Source organism: Micropterus dolomieu, linkage group LG19 (assembly GCF_021292245.1).
Source record: "Micropterus dolomieu isolate WLL.071019.BEF.003 ecotype Adirondacks linkage group LG19, ASM2129224v1, whole genome shotgun sequence".
NCBI classification, from domain to species: domain Eukaryota; kingdom Metazoa; phylum Chordata; class Actinopteri; order Centrarchiformes; family Centrarchidae; genus Micropterus; species Micropterus dolomieu.
The window spans coordinates 11,959,089-11,979,324 of record NC_060168.1 but is presented as its reverse complement, the minus strand read 5'-3'; the positions used below and the strand labels follow the sequence as shown (position 1 = coordinate 11,979,324).

The 20,236-nt window shown below is 39.5% G+C and overlaps 1 protein-coding gene across 1 annotated transcript in view; it reads left to right on the top strand.

Moving 5' to 3' along the window:
- Positions 1-20,236, top strand: part of ctnna1 (catenin (cadherin-associated protein), alpha 1) — a gene marked incomplete at its 5' end in the record, with an annotated part of 84,895 nt that overhangs the window by 32,586 nt on the left and 32,073 nt on the right. Inside the window, 6 exon segments of the mRNA XM_046030179.1 lie at positions 2,804-2,884; positions 4,982-5,134; positions 11,781-11,873; positions 13,674-13,830; positions 14,593-14,793; positions 17,213-17,364. Of these exon segments, the coding sequence (XP_045886135.1) occupies positions 2,804-2,884; positions 4,982-5,134; positions 11,781-11,873; positions 13,674-13,830; positions 14,593-14,793; positions 17,213-17,364 (837 nt within the window).

Here is a 20,236-nt window from a genome sequence, read left to right as displayed (position 1 = left end):
ACTGTGTGCCTTAGCGTTAGATGATAGTAAAAGAAACTGAAACAAATTTTCATTTTTTTAATAATTCAAATTTGAATTTGTATGGATAATTATTACCAAATAATAATGTACTCCCTAATTAATTTTATTACATAACTTTCAGGTCTCAAGACAAAACATGCATCTGGCTTTCCAGGTCACTTGACCAGCATGCTGCTGTCGTTTTTCCATTTTTATTGTGGTAGACTACATCTCCCACTGGGACTCTTCTGCAAAATGTGACAGTGAAAGACACAGAGAAAAACATGCTTAAATCTCAGGGGGTATGATGGGTATCCCCTCTATCTGATGTGTGCCAACTTTAGATTTGGAATCCAGGATGGTTAAAAAGCATTCTTAAAAGCAAAAATGTGAAGTTATAAATGGACGTTGAATTATTTGAACTTACTGAAATATAACAAAAATATCATGGACCTCTGTGATCATTTGACACTTGGCTCACTTGACTTTTTTCCATTGAATTTTTCCATATTCCAGCAGACTAGTGGTTTTGTAGAAAAGGGATGTTCCTAAATCTGTGCTAAAGGAGAGATGGATAGACTCACTTGAGTATCATAAAAGATGCTGCAGAGAAACTGCCTCCATAATAAGCACCTGAAGAAGTGCTTTAGAACCCTCTGGCGTGGAAATGAAATATAGACTAGGCATGAATGAAACAGGATTGAGAGAGTAGGGACGGAGCAGACTAAAGCCCTACCATGGCACTGCATCCAACCGGCACAAAATCACAGGGGATTAGTACCGTTGGAGCTGCCTGGCCCCTAATGTACACAACCCCCCAATGGGCAAAGGCCACTGGGGGGTGGGGCAGGTCAATGCCACCACCATCTATGGTGTTATGTCGCAGTTGATTTGAGCATTATAAAGGGGATGACCAGCCCTAGAGTCCAACTGGTTCTTTGCATTTTCTATTGCCATTTGCTGTTCATCTAACTTTGCTCTAATTTTATTATTCTCCACTATCTGTCCATCTATCTCTCTGTCTCTCACTCTCTATTTCTGTCTTTCTGTCCATCTCTTCATCCCTCGTGAAAGTTTTAGATTTTCCACATTTTCGCTTGAGCAGTTTGCAGAATGTGACTGAACATCTTTCTGCTCTCAGTGGGGACCAGTGGTTAGGGCTTTGACTACTGTGTGCCGTTTAGCTGTGTAACTACTGCCAGTGGTGTTGCAGCATTACTGTACATAATTTACATAGTAAGACGTGTGGTAGACTGTGACTGTGATCAATGCAACTTTCTCATTTATGATGAGATAATATACACCTCTGGTGAAAAGATTTTCTATATTACTTCCCATTATTAATGCGCAGTGTGAACAAAAAATAGACCTTGTCCGCACTGATGTGGATATATTTACACACATGCCTTCTCATCTAACTTGTGGATTTATATCCACAAACAACATCCAATCTGCCGTTTTCAACCCCAGAAATGGAGATCTTTGAAAGAAACGGATCTCAGGGTGCAGTGGTGATGGGGAGAGCAGAGCTTTTTGAAAATGCTGACATGCTTGTCAAGCATTTCAATCTTTCCCAAACATGGTCAGTGTGCCTAGCAACAGTGTTAGGAAGTCAACTCTATGCCAAGCCAATCCACACTTTGTCAAACAATGTTTCCAGGGTTTATACAGTTGCGAGCCATTACTGATGTGGGATTGTTAAGCTCAAAAAGACATTGAATGTGATATTGAGCTATACAAATAGCTTACAACACAAATTGAATTAGGCAACAATGGATGAATGGAAAATACCAAGACAAACCTATTTAAAATCGGGGATGCCAAATCAAATTATATTTGTCCCCATCAGAGTTTTTAAAGATTTAGTCTACCAATACCGTGTCCTCTCAGTCTTTCTGTGTCTCTCAACATAAAAATTAGAAATTAACATAAAGGAATTTCTGCATGTTTGACAGCTCAATAGCTCTGCATTAAGAAACAAAAGGCTGTATCACCGGCTACTTAAATGGTTGACTGTAATATATTGTACAGTGTTCTGCACAGTATCCGTGAAGAGAGCTGTGGTGGCAGGAAAGCTTGGACAGGATTTGGATAGCCTGTTTTTATCCAAGTGTGAATAGAAATTTAGATTTAAATGCAGTTTGCGGCAGCAGCACTTAAGTGGGCGATGTGCCCATGAATTATACCACTAATATAGATGCAAATCAACAGTTTTTTAATTCAAAGCAGCTGTGCTTTTTACTGACGCATGCTTTCAGTGTGTGTATGTTATTAATTGAAACTCTTGGCCACTGTTTTTGTGTGCTCCATGGTTCGCTCATAATGCTATCAGTTAGGAAATGATTCCAGTGTTTTATCGGAGGGCAGTGGGGAGCTTTTGACAGCTGGTCTACCTAGAGGACAATGGTTTACAATAAATGAAAGAATCAGATATGGATCCAGCTGGGTATCGGAACAACGCTAGCTGCATGAATGTTTAAAGGTCACTTTTACTCTCACTGGAACTTATTACATACAAATGAGTGGATGGATGAATTAATGGTTTTATTTTTGTGTCTGGTCATTTACATGAACCGTCCCTCGTGGGATTATTCAGTTACATTCATTAACAACAAAATAGAAAATCTGATGTGTACCCAAAACAATCTGACAGAGTATATTGCCCTCATGCCGTCCGTCCATCCGTCCGACGCTTTTATCAAAAGTAGTATCTTTATTTATTTGGCTTTATCATTTTTTTTATCAACACAAAATACCTCATCTCCTACTACTCAGTAATTCCTCTTCCATGTTCATGTTTCAGGCGGGAAGGAAGGACAGGAGTGATGCTCTGAACACAGCCATCGATAGGATGACAAAGAAGACCAGAGACCTTCGCAGACAGGTTTGGCCCCCCCCCCATCTTGAATGTTTTCCATTGTGTCTTCATCTCACACATAACCTCAGTGTTCGTGGTCACTGTGGGCATTTAATGTTAAAAAACAAAAACAAAGTTATATAGTTCAGCTAATGTAGTCGACTAGCTGTCCTCTTAGGAGGCTGGTGTTTGGTGTGGTGAGGCTGGATTTTGGTGCTCGCTGTTTTGTTTGTAAATTCAGTTTTCTGCTGTGAAACCTGGAGCTCTCTCACCAGAGAAGAAGAGCTCAAAAACATCAGGGAAACAACACCAGCGGATTAGTTTCCCTCTGTTCTCGTGTCATCAGTGGAATTATTGGACCTTCTGGTCAAAGGTGCTCTCACCTTTGCTCATGCAGTGAAACACCAGAGGAGAGTGAAACGTGCGTCTACACCAGTGTGCACACCATTACCGGGAATATTTCTCTCCAATGTGCAACAGACTGGATGAACTTAAGCTATTGGTGGGGAAAAAGTCTTTAATTCATCTTCTGTTTTGTGCTTCATGGAAACGTGGCTGTGTGGATCTATAGTGGATTCCCAACTGGACCGTGACACAGATCTTTCCAGAAAAATGAACGGTGGATGCTTCTGTGAATAGTTGCTGTTGTAACAAAACTGAATTATTCTCCTGATCTGAAATATTTATTCATAAACTGTTGAACCTTCTACTCCCCCATGAATTATTTTTGTTTAATGTCCGACCAGGGAGCAGCATATTCTGGATCACTGTTAACACTGTTGGTCCCTGCGCTGCACTGGGACACTCTGACCAAGTCATGGTCCACCCCATTCCTGCATACAGACAGAAATCAAAGCAGAGGTTGTGATGTGTTACATCACCTTATGTGAGGACAGCTGTACACCATCACCCACCAGAGTGAGTTATAACAATGACAAACCCTGCTTCACAGCTAAACTCAAGCAGCTAAGACCAGTCAATCAGCCAATGACTCTGCTTCTGTGTGGAGTGGCTCAGACAGATCACCAACTACAAACCTAAAGCCCCCCCACTCCATTAACGACCTGTGCCTGGCCAACGAACTGAATGAGTTCTACTGTCGCTTCAAATCCTCCACCATCATCTCTGTATTCAAAAAAACAAGGACCACAGGACTTGAAGACTACAGACCCGTTGACCTGACCCCTGTGGTAATAAAGTAATTTGAGCGCCTTGTTTTGGCCCACACTCATACATCACAGTCCCACCCCTGGATCCCCTGCACTTGGCCTACAGAGCCAACAGGTCTGGCCTACAGCGGTCCAACAGCTGCACCTCCAGTCACCAGTCCGTTAAGCTCCTGAAGTTTGCGGATTACACCACTCTTCGTTGGACTCATCTCTGGTGGGAATAAGTCTACCTACAGGTTGGTGCAGTCAGAAGAACCTGGATTGGATTGGTTGTGGATTGCTGAACATCAGCTCCCTCACCAAGAAAGCCTGTCAGAGGATGTACTTCCTGTGGTGGCTGAGGAAGTTCAACCTGCCAAAGGCAATGATGGTAAACTTCTACTCTATCATTACTGGGTCCATCCTCACCTCCTCCACCACCATCTGGTATGCTGCTGCCACTGCCAAGGACAAGAGCAGACTGCAACATATCATCGCTCTGCAGAGAGGGTGATTGGCTCCAATCTACCATCCCTTCAGGACCTGTACGCCTCCGGGACTCTGAGGAGCACAGGAAAGATTCTGGCTGACCCCTCCCACCCTGGACACAAACTGTTTCAGTCACTCCCCTCCAGCAGGAAGCTGCGGTCCATCAGGACTTAAACTTCACACCACAACAGTTTATTTCCGTCAGCAGCTGCACCTCATCAACAAGACCTAGGACGCCTACTGACACTGGCACTCATACATACATTCTATACATTTTCTGCCTACTGTGTTTATTGTAATGCACCAAAATACCAAAGCAGATTCCTTGTATGAATAAACCTCCTTGGCAATAAAGCCGATTCTGAATATGGAGGGAATGTGTACTATGTAGTCAAGTCAACGTGCTGTACTGAAGAAGCACTTGGTAATATTTTATTTTAACAGCGTCTTTTTTTTCTTTTTTTTTCTTTTACTTCTTTCTTCACAGCTGCGTAAAGCTGTAATGGACCATGTTTCTGACTCTTTCCTGGAGACCAATGTTCCCCTCCTGGTCCTGATTGAAGCTGCCAAGAACGGCAACGAGAAAGAAGTAAAGGAGTATGCCCAGGTGTTCCGTGAGCACGCCAACAAGCTGATCGAGGTAATGCAGATTTTGAATGCTTTCAATGTCAAAAACCACATGTAACCCAAATATTTTATAGTTTTTTCTTTCCATTCCATCGGTTATGGACAGCTTATCTTATATTAAACATTAGTCTTTATCCAGCTTCTGTATTCTCTCTCTGGGGCTCTGTTCTCAGAGATTCCCTTGTGATACAACTTTAGGATTACAGTGCCTCCGAAAACAGCAATCAGTGATTTTTTTTTTTATTTTTTTTTTTGTCCCTAATGAAAACAAAGCCGTAAACATGGAAATTATTTTCTGTGGTCGCTGTCTTTGTCTGTGTGTGTGTGTGAGAGAGAGAGAGAGAGACAGAGAGTGAAACACACACTTTCTAAGAGCATTTTTTAAATTGAAGGCGAGGCTGATTCTAATCTGATAATGTGATGCTATACTGAGAAGACAAAACTGAACATTGTGTGGTTATAGCAACAGATCAAATTTTTAAGCAGAACCAAAGGAGTGAAACAACCACAACTCAAGGGTAAGTGCTACCTTGCCACAACAGATTGATGTACTACTTCATGTTGGCAAACACCACATCTGTGCTATAGTGATACTTACAAAGATAAATATCTTAAAAGGGGCTCCTTGGCTGGTCTCATGTCTTAGCTGAGGGGCATGTTATGGGAATTAGATATTTTCTATGTCTGTATACAACATAGCAACAAGGGAGATGCAAGGCAATGTAATGGATATGGAGGAGCAACAAGCTAATACACCTCAGCTGTCCTCATTGGTGGACTTTTTTTTTTTTTGCAATTCCTTGGATGCCTGTGTCAGAGAGTCATGCTGATATATAAAAGGGATTTTTCCCCAAAGGCAGATGGCCATGAGTGTAGCTGTATCAGTTGCCCCAGTGAAAGCCGTGCAGCACAAGCATTCACCGGGGAAACCGGTGAAGCATCAGAGGGAAAAGAGGAACCACACTGGGGAGTAGATTCTTAAGTACCTCCTGAGGGCCTGAGTGTCAGATGTAACATTAGAGCATGATATTGGTGGACTACCCTAATGCTTGTGTACTACATCTACCTGTAACAGTTAGATAGGATACACAAAGAACCACAGCTATGAAGAACAGCATACATAAACAAATGTTAAACTCAAACCATGGTTGGCGATCCTCTCAAAATGAACTTTAAATAGGCAGTGTTGTGTGGTGTCCATCTAAACATAGTAGCTAATTGATGCATTTTACTCCAAGTAGTAATAATATAGCTACATTTTAAGCATAGAACTTAAATCCAAATCGGCCTGGTAGTTCAGTGTTGTTGTGACTACTACTAACTAATGAAACTCCTACTTATATCTTTATTACACTTTGCAAATGCAGTAACACACATTGTACTGCAGATAGTTTAACACCCTTGTAGGAAAATGCATTTTTTTTTTAACTTTAAAAGCATGTGTTCCCTTAGATAAAAATTCTTATTGGCACAGTCAAAACACACATTTTGTTGCATTAAGGCACCACATATAAAATTAATGAACACATGACATTTTAAGCTAATGACAGTGCACACAAGAAAAGACATCAATGTAGACAGCTGAATTAAAATTAAGAGATGTTCAGATTCTAAGTGAATTCTTAAGGATTGCATCCAAAGGCAATGTAGAGATGGGAGCAGATGCAAGCAGGCTGTTGTTCATTCTTGCTGCTTTAAATTGAGGCAAAAATGTAGTGTAGTCATGATGCTATCAGTAAATTGGCAAACGCATTGCCTTTTTTTAATAATGGCCTGTTTTAGGGTTTCAGACAAATTTCAAGCTCACCACCTGTTCAGTAACTGACACAGAAGTAGAAATTAATGGGGAATTATATTTTATTGTTTGAAATGAAATATGCGAAGTTGCATGCAATGATGTATTTGTTGTGGCAAAGAAATGCAACCATTTTAGGAGCAGTCACTGTTGCATTTTATCATTTCAGATAAACTAAACTGTCAGCTCTTTAGCACTAGCTAATATACTTGCCAAAAGTACACAGTCAAGCATTGTATAATTATTCAGGAAAAACTGGAGAGCAAGCCAACATTAATGCAGTTGACTGAGCAATAGGTAAGTCACAGTAGGTCTCTTGGCTTTCACCTCTGACTGAAAAAGGTTGACATTTCCCTGCAAATGCATCTGGAGGAGTCTCTGCCAAACACTATAAATAAAATAAATAAATAAAAGTACTGTAGGAACAGGAAAGTGTCACCAGTATCAGGCAATGTTTGTATTCCATCATGAGTTGTGTAAGTGTAGGTTCCGTTATGGCTTGTGGATTGGTTCACACATCTGTTTCAAAGCAACATTACGTCTGCCCCACATTCATTTTTATAGGCCTCCTCTTCCCTTGTTTGTCGGAACATCATTCTGTTGAAACCCGTTACAAAGTTGAAAATTAGAGGTTTTACTTTTTTGGTTTCATTTACTTGAAATGTCAAACCCTGCTGATATACTTTGCTAAGTTATCAAACAACAGCCTGTAATTATGTGAATTTACTTAATATATAAAGTAATTAAATCAAGATTATTTGGCCTGACAACAAACTACTACCACTTGGGCCCTGTGCTCTTGGGAGCTGGGCTGAAATATTGCACATTGCATCTATTCACTTTGTTCCTAATGTTGTTAGGGGTGTAGGTGTTTAAATGTACACATGTGAAATGAACCAGTGGTAATAAATGTTCATGTTGTTGCCTCGAGGCCATGTTCTTCAAGGTTCTGAGTTAGCAGATGAAGAATATAGCCTAGAAAAACAGCTGAATATAAAGTATTTGTCTTCATCAGATGCTGTAAAACGTTAGATTTTTTTTTTTTTCCTTATGACAAAAACAAGCATTTGTTTGTCCTAATGAGCTAATGATCTGAAAAAACCGACAGCAGAAATGGATTCAATTTGACATGCACCAAGCTTTGAGGCTCACAACCAGGCAAAGGGATGGCAGTAACATTAGATCTGGGGTTAGTGTACAATATTTAGATAAGTTGATGTTTGTTTTTTGAGCTTTGGAATGAAAGGATGCTTTAAGTCATAGAGATTTGCAACACCATACAAGGCAAGATGTAGAGATGGCTCCATTGAGGCGTGACCGGTGATCCAATGGAATACTCACTAGAGTAATCCGCTGGGGGGGGCATCCTCTGGGTTTGTGAAAAGTATTACAGTATTACAAGTATTACACCATGAATTTTTAACACAGACAGGCTCCAATATGATAAGATGTTTTTGCATTTCTGTATTTAATATTATAACAAATAACTCTGTTCAAATCTACCTATCCTGCATTAATAGAATAATGGAAGAGATTTGTAAGTAAGACAAATTTTGGATAAGCTGAATTCTTGTCAGTTTTAAAGCATGACTTTACATTTATCAAGTTTCATTCAACTTTTTATTGAGAGCTACAAAAAAAGAAATACAGCTTGTATGTTTTTACCTCTGATTTTATTTAATACACTGATGACATTGCGTATTTAGCTTCCAAAACACCTTCTCCTCTTTTCCCCTCCTCTCCTCCTGTACCCTCTCCTCTTCTGGCAGCCAAGAGGGAATATTTACGATCTGGTATCTACCCCTGTTTGGCTCTACTTCCTTGAGCTTTCTGTCTGCATTTTCTTAGCATTTAAAAGTTGTTCATTAAGACATACATATTATTTTGCATGATATTTGTGACACAGTGTGGTTCATCGAACGTGCTGTTATTGCATAATGTTGGAATAATGAGACGTTAGGGTGCAGGTATCTGATCACAACAAGGTCTGTTTATCATCTATTTTAATCTACATAATATCCAGCTTGTTATACTCACGTTGCATTGCTACTGAGGCAGTGTGCATGGTAGTTAAAGAGATGGTGCGGTAAAGACAGCGCACTGTGATAAAGTCATAAGGATAAAGTTTATAGGATTGTCCTTCGCATATCTGCCTGGGCAGCATAATTGAATTACTGCTCCATACTCATTTCGAGTGATTTCGCATGCTGATTGTCACTGAATGAAATGCATATTGTTGGACCATTATAGGTCTGTAGCCTACAACTTCTTTTTCTGTGGAAAGATAGTAAGGATTAAAACAAGCACGTTTTGGTATACTGTATGTTCTCACTTTGCACTGACTTGGTCAACTCTGACCCCCATGACACTTTTAATGGTGTGGTACAGCATGGCAAGCAGAATACTGTTAGTTGAATTGAGGGGAGATTTACCTTGTTTGGCTTCCTTTATGCTGGAATGGCTGCTTTCCCAGTGGTATTACAGTGAGAGTAAGAGAGAGCTTATGTGAAAGATCATGAAAGTAGAAATACAGGTCTCTCCATAAAGTTCTTTATGTACCCGCTTTCTCATCTCTCCTCTCGGGTTACTGAATGTTCTCCCTGTGGTCCTTGCATGTGTTTGCATAGTGATTTAAGATATGTTTATATTAATGTTTAGTTGCTTCACCAGCACAGTGCAATAAGTGCTTCTTATCAGCAAAATTGCTTAGGAATTTTGGGGTGGGGGTGGGCATCTTCTTCTAGAATTGAGGAGACTGAGGAGGAGAGGCGTTTTCACTCTGATTTATTCTGCCACTCTTGCAGCCAGTGATGCATCCCACCACCACTGCTTTAATGGGAATTCTTTTTTCTCTCTGTCTTTTTACAACCCGAATTTTGTTTTCATAGATTTGCTCAACATTTCTATGCTTTTATAATGGCATTTTATCTACCAGCTTGAATTTTGAGATCCTGGAACCAAGTAGAGCTCATCAGGGAAAACATCAATCAGATTACACAGGTTGAAAATAAACCATATTTTTAAGTAAAATACAAATGGTGAAATAAGTACACAAGCTCTCCATTATAAACATTCATTTATTTGAAAAAGTCAAAATTTCTAAATTTTCTCCTTAGCGAATCCGACTTATGTAGTTGTGAATGCATGTAGTGTTCACATGCAGTGTACGACGATAACTCACAGTTGTGTTGCATTCAATTTGAGATATTAAAGTAAAATGGGGTTGTATGTGATAGCTTCACCGCCTATGTTCCTGTGTGACCAAGATCTTATAAAATAAATGAGTGAATAAAATATAACAGATTGATTACTGACCCTATACAAATAAAATGCAGGTTATTAAAAAAAACTTTCATTCCTTGTTCTCCTGCTATGGTACAATCAAGAGTTGTGTTTTTTGCCCTGGTAATGATTAGATTGAATATTTTCTGTCCATGGGATAATCCCGCTTTGGCACAGTTCCTCACATCCCAGGCATTCTGTTTCAGCATTGTTGCCAGCACATCCAAACCAACAAATGTGAATCTTCAAAGTCTGAATATGAGTAGAGGCACAATTTTACTCTGAAAGATGCCAGAATATTTAGAAATAATTGTGGAAGAGCGTGATTTGTTGGTCAATACAAGAAAATATACTCACAAACCATAAATCAGTGCTCGGCAATAAGTGGCATGCGGGCCAGAACCGGCCCGCTAGCAATAATATCTGGCCCGTGGCCAGATTTCTTTGATGGCAGACAAATAAAATAAATACAGTGATTGCGGCTGGTGCTGAAATAGATCGGTCATGACACCAACAGTTACTCACACAATCACTTTCTCTTAAGTGATTGTGCCAAATATTCTCCAAAATAAAAGGGTGAGAACGTTTTTGTAGCTATGCTTTATGTCGAATTTATTGAGAGCTTTTACTTTGATTCATTCAAAAGACACTGTGGCTTGCTTGACACACCTCTGAAAAATCCGGCAGTAAATGTGTAACTGGATTTCCCTGAATTTCCTCATGGAAAAGAAAATAAATGTCCATAGGTTTATGAATGCGGATCAAACGCCGGGAAGTGCACACACTGTAGCACATGCATTATTGTGAGCATCTGCAAAAGTGTCCTTTAATCAATTTGTTTAACAATTGAGAAAAAATATATATTTGTAATCGATCTTACAACCTTCCTAACGGGAGTCCCGTACACTACCGACTGAGCTAATTGTGCAAAGGAGTACACAATGATTTGAAATAATTTGACTTTGTTCAGGCCCCTGCCATGTAACAGCTTGAAAAAAATTTGGCCTGATGCCAGACTTATTTGCCGATCCCTGCCATAAATGTTGACAGCTGCAAGCAAGGCTTGCTTAGCTCAACACTCCATTTCTCGCTCGTTTTTTTTGAAAGTGTCAGGAATATTTGCCTCTTTGGCATTACACACCTGGAAACAATCAGGCAGCCTTGTGATATGTTCACTGAGAACAACCACGCCCTTCTGTTACCAGCTACATTTGCATTTGGAGAAATTTGCAATTTTTTGGGAAACAAAGACAAAACTTTTATTTTATCTATTCATTTAATGACTTAGCTTTTGTTTTCCCTCCAGTTCTCCTTTCCCCCTTTTGTGTCATCATATTGTATAATTTTAGCAGCTTTATAAATTAATCCTGAGCAGTGGGTGTGTATTCCACAGGGATTAGTTGTATTGCAGAGCTGCTCCATTTCTGATAGAGAAGAGTCCCTAACCCAGGCTACCATAATGAACTTATCTACATTTAATTATGTATCTGTGTATTGCTCTTCCTTTGTTTCCCTCAAAACAAGACAGTCATAGCTCCTTTTTGTGGCTAAAAGTAGATCTGTGTGTGTGTTTTCTGTTTAGGTGGCCAATCTGGCGTGCTCAATCTCCAATAATGAAGAGGGAGTGAAGCTGGTCCGCATGGCAGCATCTCAACTGGAAAGTCTTTGCCCCCAGGTACCTGGCTGTTTTGACCCAAACTGCCACCCAGCTCATTGATTGTGCTCCTCTTTGCAAGGTTGCCACATTGCGTTTTAATACCAGCAAGAGTTGCCAATACAAAAATGTTAGTTACGATTTTGATATAAATTACCTCAACTGTTGATTACGACTTATATGCAGTGAATTATTTTGTATCCAGATTAGTACATAATTGGACAATTTTAATTTTTTTGCAATTTGGTTTTTCAAATTAGAATAGTGTTAGCATAATGCAAATAACAAACCTGGCTAACTTTTTCCAATCTTTTGAATTATATATACACTGTAGCCTAATTTCTCAGTGTTGTGATTCTGTATTTGTGCTAGAAGGGTCGTGGGGTGAAATGGACACAACACTGTGTGTGGGTATTGTCTTTCTTCCCACAGTCTATTAATTGTAACAATAATGGCATTAAATAACTGGTCACAAACATGCCACACTAGTGGTATAGCTAGTTTTAATATGGGGGAAAACAAACAAAAGAAAATAGCTTGTTGGAATTCCCAGTGCAGCAACACTGTGCAGCGCTCCACATAGAGCAACACACTTTTTAAACTGTGAATACACTGGATAAATAAGAATAACAGAACCAAACAATCAAAAATACAAAGACATCACTATTTTCTAAATGTGCTCATTTGCATTGATGGTTGTGTGCATGTGAGCACACTGATTCACTCCCTTTCTGTGCCCCCACCTCACCTGTCTCGCCTGTGCTGTGTATTCCCAACCCCTATATCCAAAACCTGCTTCCATCCATGTACAACAACTTTCAGAATAGTTTAGAGACATAATTTTTCCTGTCAAAACTGCAAATGGTTTGACCCAAACCTGTAGTTTTAAATTCACACATACTCTAGTGGGTTTAGCAGACAAGTTGGGTAGTGTAAGGAAAAATGTAAAATCATTACTACATCAGGTCTTTTTATATGTTTTGTGTTCACCATTGAGCCCATCTAGTGCTTCCCCCTCCCCCCATAGCACTTAAGCCAAACAAACAGGAAAAAATAAGAAATTGTCAGTAGTCAAGTAATAACCTATTTTATAGGGGATAATTCACAGTGCAGATAATTAACATGTATTGCGACAATTGCGACTATTAAATAGTATTTATCCTTAAATATATCCTATTGTTGCAATACATTTATTGTGAACTGTCCACATAAATTGCGCATACATTTTAATATTTCTATATGCACATTTCCATGATGCATCAAATTTATTGATTTTAAATTTTTTATATTTTCTTTTTTTAGTTGTTAGTGTAATTTTTTAAATTTTTATTGCGCGTACACACACACACTTTCTGATGACACAATTTGCTTACACTGTAAAACACAGAATTAACAAATTACAATTAAAAACAGAATTTAGGGAAAAATAAAATGGAATCTGGAAAAAATGTAAATGGTTTTCATAGGGCCCTGCTCTTACTATTCTAACTACTAGTCCCTCGCCTCTACCTCTGAGCCAGCTCTCTCCACTATGCTGCTACTGCTCCTTTTAATCTCATCTAATGACTTCTATTCACCCGGAGCTTTGATATCCACAGATGTTTCTTCCCCCAAAACAAGCAGCCATTAGTTTTATTTCATTCAATCCTTCAAAACACTCCGTGTCTATAATCACTCCCAGGAATGAATTACTTCATGTTGCAGCCCCAACAGTGGGGGTGGGTGTGGTATTTCTGGGTTTGTGCAATCAACCTATGCTAATGTTGTGGCTGACGGCTCTGCCGTAATGGAGCTTTAATGGTTGTAATTGGGTGATTACAGGTGATTAATGCAGCGTTAGCCCTTGCTGCCAAGCCCAACAGTAAGGTGGCCCAGGACAATATGGATTTGTTCAAGGATCAGTGGGAGAAGCAGGTCCGTGTCCTCACTGATGCTGTTGATGACATAACATCCATTGACGACTTCCTTTGTGTGTCTGGTAAGTGCTAGTCATTTGCATGTCATAGCCATGTAGGATAAAAAGACATGTTTCATACTGTTGGAATGATCGATGATTTGTGCTTATGAGGATAGACAAGTGTACTGTTTGTTTGCCTGAATGATCAACAGTGCTTTTGATCTGCAATAAGATAAATTTCACTTAAGAATGTTCTTAAAAGGACGTAAAAGAGCTGTAAATGATCTGTTTTATTAGTCGTTTCTGAAGAGAGCCATACATACCAAGGCTGATTGGGCTCTACAGAGGAAAGCATTGAAGCATCAGCAGCACTGTCTGAAATTGACATCCTGTCACGTGTGTTAAAGTGCACAAATGGTTTGTCAGACATAGCCTTAAAGAGTTCTCGTTAAGCATTAAGCAGAGTGACTTCTTTCACCTCCAGCCAAGGACAGACTGTAATTTACACAGTGGACATTTGCATTTTACAGGCTCCCCATTAATAAGCAGTCTGAGAATTTGTCTTCAGCCCTCCCCATCCTTCACACTTCCCAGTGGCTCTTTTAATTTACTATGCAAACACAGACTGAAGGCTGAGAATATCCTGATTATCTATTTTCTCATTATTACTCATATAAACATGTTTCATCTTTTATTAAAGCATGTCTTGGATGAAATTTTTTTTTACTGTTCTTAAGTTAAATATCCCCACTACCCTCTTTGCATCCAGACAGGCCGATGGGATGTTTGGGCCATACAAAGTATACATGACTAATTGAATCATTGTTTGCTTTATGTCCCCAGAGAACCACATCCTGGAGGATGTGAATAAGTGTGTCATTGCTCTCCAGGAGAAAGATGTTGATGGTTTGGATCGCACTGCTGGTGCTATTCGAGGCCGTGCTGCCAGAGTCGTCCACGTGGTCACTTCTGAAATGGACAATTACGAACCTGGAGTCTACACAGAGAAGGTCTTGGAGGCCACCAAGCTCCTCACTAACACAGGTACCACAGAAAACAAAATTCTGCGATGAGCCAAAGAATAGTTATGATTATTCCTGCTGAACAGACTGCATTTACATTAAATATTTTAACTATATATGTGTATTCCGATGAGTCATAACTCATACTAAGACGCACCATGGTTATAACTCTCTAGATTTTTAATTATTGTAGCATGTTTTGCCTTGCTCTAAATTCTATTATTGTTTTGATTCTGCACATGTTCAAGAACCTTAATGAATAAATTCAAAAGGGAGAAGCAATGCTTCGTATTAATGTTAACTATACACACACAACTCCAAGACAATGGGCCCTCCAGAGGTACCACATTTCGTCCCAGTCATAAATTCCCCTGTTTTCGTATTGTATTTCCTTATTAGTGTCTGTGTCAGTATGGCAGGCATGGTGAACATACATACACACCCAGCCCTCCTTGAGTTTTTTGCTAATTGTTGAGTGCTCATGAATTTAGCATACATTAAATTATCTGGGGGGTGTGTGTGTGTGTATGGAGTCCACTTTATGCCTGATACAGTGTTTTGTGTCACAGCCACGCCCAGATCTGTCATTGGCATATAAAAAAAATCAAGTACACAAAGAAGTGGCTTGGAAAATGCAGTTTTCTATTAAGTGTTGAGACTTGTTTTCAACCATTTCCGTATTTTATTATGAATGCTGCATTGTGGGATCCATCCACTTCGGCCTCAACTGACACTACTAATCTGCACAGCAGGCTCTGTTCAGTTGTCGAATAGCCCTGAATATCTTAACTAAACTAAAGTCATGTCACAGAAGTTGTTTTTGTCCATGGTCTGTGTTATATCAGGCAATATGTGTGAGCTGCATTACCTTCCATCACTAGCAAGCTAACAAGATGGCAGGATGATTTGTCGGTTGTCAGATTTGGAAATGGCTTGGCCCTCTGGAGGGTGGGCACATTAAGTCAGGAGATGCAGGCTGTAGTTCAAGAAGGATTTCTGCTGTGGCTGAGAGCAGGGGTGAGCTCAGGAAGTATAGAACGTTGTCAGAATTTATGTCCGATTTGTGTGATGGGATTCATGTTAAAACTCAACAGTTGCATTTTCATTGAAGAATTTCTGCTCTGACATGCACCATACTTTCCAAATTATAGGCATGAATTAGTGCATTGAATGGGCAATTTTTCCTTTTTTACATTTTTTTTTTTTTATTGGTATACATGGATTCTCTGATGTTTCGGAGATTTGCAGGTTTATAATACTTTGGATTTCATCAGGAAGTATTTCATTCCATGCTTTCTGAACCAAAGTCAAAATTAAACATTTTGACTTTACCTTCCCTTTTTGTCATGAATTAAAAAATCAAAATAATGATTGAATATGTAGGTATTGTGCATTTTAACAAATAAATGCCAAAACATATCTATATTTCACAGCTAGAATAAAAACAGCAACATTAACTAGTCTTTTAATTAGGTAGCTGACTGAATGACACTGCATTGTTACTGCTTTTTGTATTTTAATGGAAAATTTTTTGAAAGATTCATCAGTAACAGGTTGAGGGAAATATTGCTGTGACTGTAACAGTCCTAAAACTACCAGATTTTCTATTTTCATACGGAAGCCTGCAGGTTATGAATGGTCTGCAAGCACAAAACCAATCCCCTTGCTTCAGCTGCTCTCTGCCTCCACATCAGCATCCTGACATCCATACCTCTCCCATGAATGCCTAGCTGAATCCTAAATACTGAATTTAAAATATTATTAATGCAGATGTGCTGCAGAGCCTTCTGGAGCTGTTATTATATTGTCAATGGGGCAAAAAAAACATGCCCGCTGGGACAGCTTTGTGAAATCTACTTTTGGAAAATTCTATTATGGCAAATCTGGAAATGATTCCCTTTAGAGTTTTGTACCCTTTTTTCTCATGCAACCATGCAAGGCAGTACAGTAAGTAGACCCAAAAGTGAAAAATTCCATCTCTGAAAGTTGATTGAATTTCATTATTTATTAATCATCCAGTGGTTTTGTGTTTCCAGCAGAACATAATTGGCTGTTACTAGTATCTTGAGGGGTCATTTACAATTATCTCAAATATAATTTCCTCACTTAAGTAGCTTTTAGTAACCTGCAAATTTCCGAAGGAGTGCCATGGATGTGGAATAGTACAGCTGGGGTAGGCAATTTATTTCAGAAGCATTTTGCCTTTACAGTACTATACCTGATCAATAAATCAAATGCTCTGACACAAAAAGGAAAAAAATCCGGTGACCAGCTCTCACAGAATTTTAAAAGTAAAACAAAAAGTATGGCTAATTCAGTCCAAATAAAATGATTGACAATTTGATTTATTCAATATCTAGCTGTCTCTTGCTAGTTCTCATCAATATTCATCAATATTGTTCTCTCTCTTTCTTTTCCCTTCATCATCCTACCTTTTTCAGTCATGCCACGGTTCACAGAGCAAGTGGAGTCTGCGGTGGAGGCCTTGAGTGCAAACCCCTCCCAACCCGTGGATGAGAATGAGTTCATTGACGCATCTCGTCTGGTATATGATGGCATACGTGACATTCGTAAGGCTGTCCTCATGATCAGAGTAAGGTTTTTTTTTTGTTTGTTTTTTCTCCTATTTCTGGAACATAAGACATGATTTTCACCCTGGCATGAGCTTAAACTAAAATGTTTTTAAAAATCTTAAATGAGAGTATTTCCTCTTCCTTTCTGTATTAAATCTGGACAGTGCGTGTTAAGTTTTGTACCCTTTCCTCCCTAAAGCACGGACAGAATTGAAACTGTCAGGGGTCCGTAAATGCTTTTTCACTTCAGGATGTTTTCACATGTATAGAAAGGTTTGCCTTTAGCCATATTAAGAATCTGTTACTCCTTGTAAAATGAATTTACCATGGATGACATTCATTTGATGTGGTCTAACATTTCAACATTGTGAGTGTGTTAAAAAATATTTATTTTTTTAATATATATAGCTAGCAATAAAATACTTACTTGCAATGAACCTCCACAATGCTTCACTGTAGCCAGCAGACACTCATTCGTGTACCGCTCTCCAGCCCTTCAGCCAACAACCTGCCTTCTGCTACAGCCAAATATTAAACATTTTGACTCATCAATCAGGTGCACCTAATGCCATTTTTCTGCACCGCAGTTCCTGTATTTCCGTGCATAATTGAGTTGCTTGGTGTTGTTTCCATATCGGAGGTATGGCTTTTTGGCCACAAGTCCTTAATGCCAGCCACTTCTGACCAGACTTCTAGATGTGTGTGTACCAGGGTCCCTCTGTTTTCTGCCAGTTCTGAGCTGATGGCACTGCTGGACATGCTCTCTGCATTCTGATTGCTTAAGGAAATAAGTACGATGTGTCTTTCATCTGCTGCAGTAAGTTTCATTGGCCAGCTACTGCATCTGTCGTCCTCAATGTGGCCTGTTTCTTTGTGCTTCTTTAAAAGAGCTTCCACAGCACATCTGGAAACACCTGTCTGCCTTGACATTTCTGCCTGGGAGAGACCTAGCTGATGCAGTGTAACTACCTTATGTCTTGTTGCTGGGCTCAGTCATTCCATCGTGTGTGACTTTTTCCAGTGAACTGTTTTCTGCAACTTCACCTGAATTTTGAAATCTAATATCATATTTGTGCAGAGAAAGATGTTAATGGACCTCATCATTGCTCACCATGGCACAATCTTATAAACTTTGTTATCTCTCATATGTTGGATTTTTCACAAAATGCCTCTGTTTTTAAAATTTTGTTTGGAACAGATGGTACAGTTTTTGCTATTCAGTTTGCCAGATTCATCAGCTGGTGGTTCCATCATGTTACTCCAGATTGAACTTTGTAGTCTACAGATGGAAAGGTATTGCATATTACTACGCTGCATATTATTCTTCTCCGCCGGCTTGCCTTTTCCCAAGCCCCCATGTTGTTGAAATAGCAAATGCACTTGCGTCCATCTGCGTGCCCATGGGAGTGTTGGTCTTAAAAGAAGGTGTGGTCAGGCAAATTGTTGGCGCATTGCTATCTTCAGGCAGCAGAAAGTGATTGGGCCATTGACCAAAAATAAAGTATTTCACTGTTTTTTGTTATTGTAGGGGCGCATTACTTTGATGGTAAGAGAGACCCTGTGTGCATTTACGCATGAGGCAGAGCAGCGTAACTGTATTGATTATTATACTCCCAACATGCCGACAGGATCGGTCAGGATCTAATGTTATTCATGTTGTGTGTACTCGAAAGGGTTGCACACACAATCCAGGTTTAAACAGTGACATTATTTGGAGTAAAACAGCCGTCCTCCTGATCAATCGTGAGCTCCATCAGTGCCTCTAAATTATTTCAGAAGTTAAAAGTTTAAATTCTGTGTCCTCTGAAGAGTTTCCTTTGTCCTGAATCATGTGCCTGGCGGACTGACCATTTCTTCTGCCGTTAGAGCCTGTGTCCAGCAAAGCGTTTTTTTACCAGCTGGTAAAAACGCGGTGCTCCCATTGGAATGAATTGAAAAAAGACGCTGCCGTCAGAAAACGCTTTGGTGGACACAAATATCCTTAAACTTGCAAAATAGGAGTTGGAACGCCCCAAACGCAGCTGCACGCTTCTCGCCATGCGCTTATATCTTTAAGACAGGACCCATCAACTTTGAGGATAGATATGTTCACTTGCTGTCTAATATATCCCACCCACAGATCATGTGACATGGTAACTAGATAAGCCAGATGCTGGTTTTAATGGTATTTGAGAAACACTATATGCCTGCAGACCTAGAAGCCAATGATTAACTTCTCTCATGCAAGAGCTGACCTAATTGACCAGACTTACAATCTAGTGTAACAACAACCTTCAATGTCTGTGGGTTAATAGCCTTTGCTTGAGTAGAACTATAACTGAGACAGATGGTAGTTGGGTGCCTAATTGACTGACAATGAGGCGACAACACAACTCACTCCAGCTGTGAAGAGAAATGGATAGTTCTGAAGGCTTTATAGTATAACTAGTTTTACTACTTTTATATATGTTAAGAAGTAAGTGGATTTGTTTAAACTGCCTCTCATGTGTAAAAGTATCTAATTATGAATTGTTCGTATATTGACTTACAATGTGCTGGTTGGTTGTATTATGCCATCTTCCATTATTTTCAACACTTTAATCTTTTGAATTGGAATCATTAGTCTTGACAGCGCATTTGCCTGGGCACCGGTGAATAATGCTGCTCAGACATAGACAAAAGCCATTATGCAGTATTTGCATTATAATAAGCAATTGATTTAAGATGGAGGTTTTAATTAGCATTCTTTAGTTGGACTGCAAGCCAGAGAACTACATTCAGTTTCCATCTGCCCCAGCTCCACTCTTGTTATCCAGATTGATTAAACTGTTAACATTGGTCCTTTGGGGGTGGACTGAACACAACCCTGGTAGGTGGGGGGGTGTGGGTGTGCATGTGTGTTAAAAATAACAG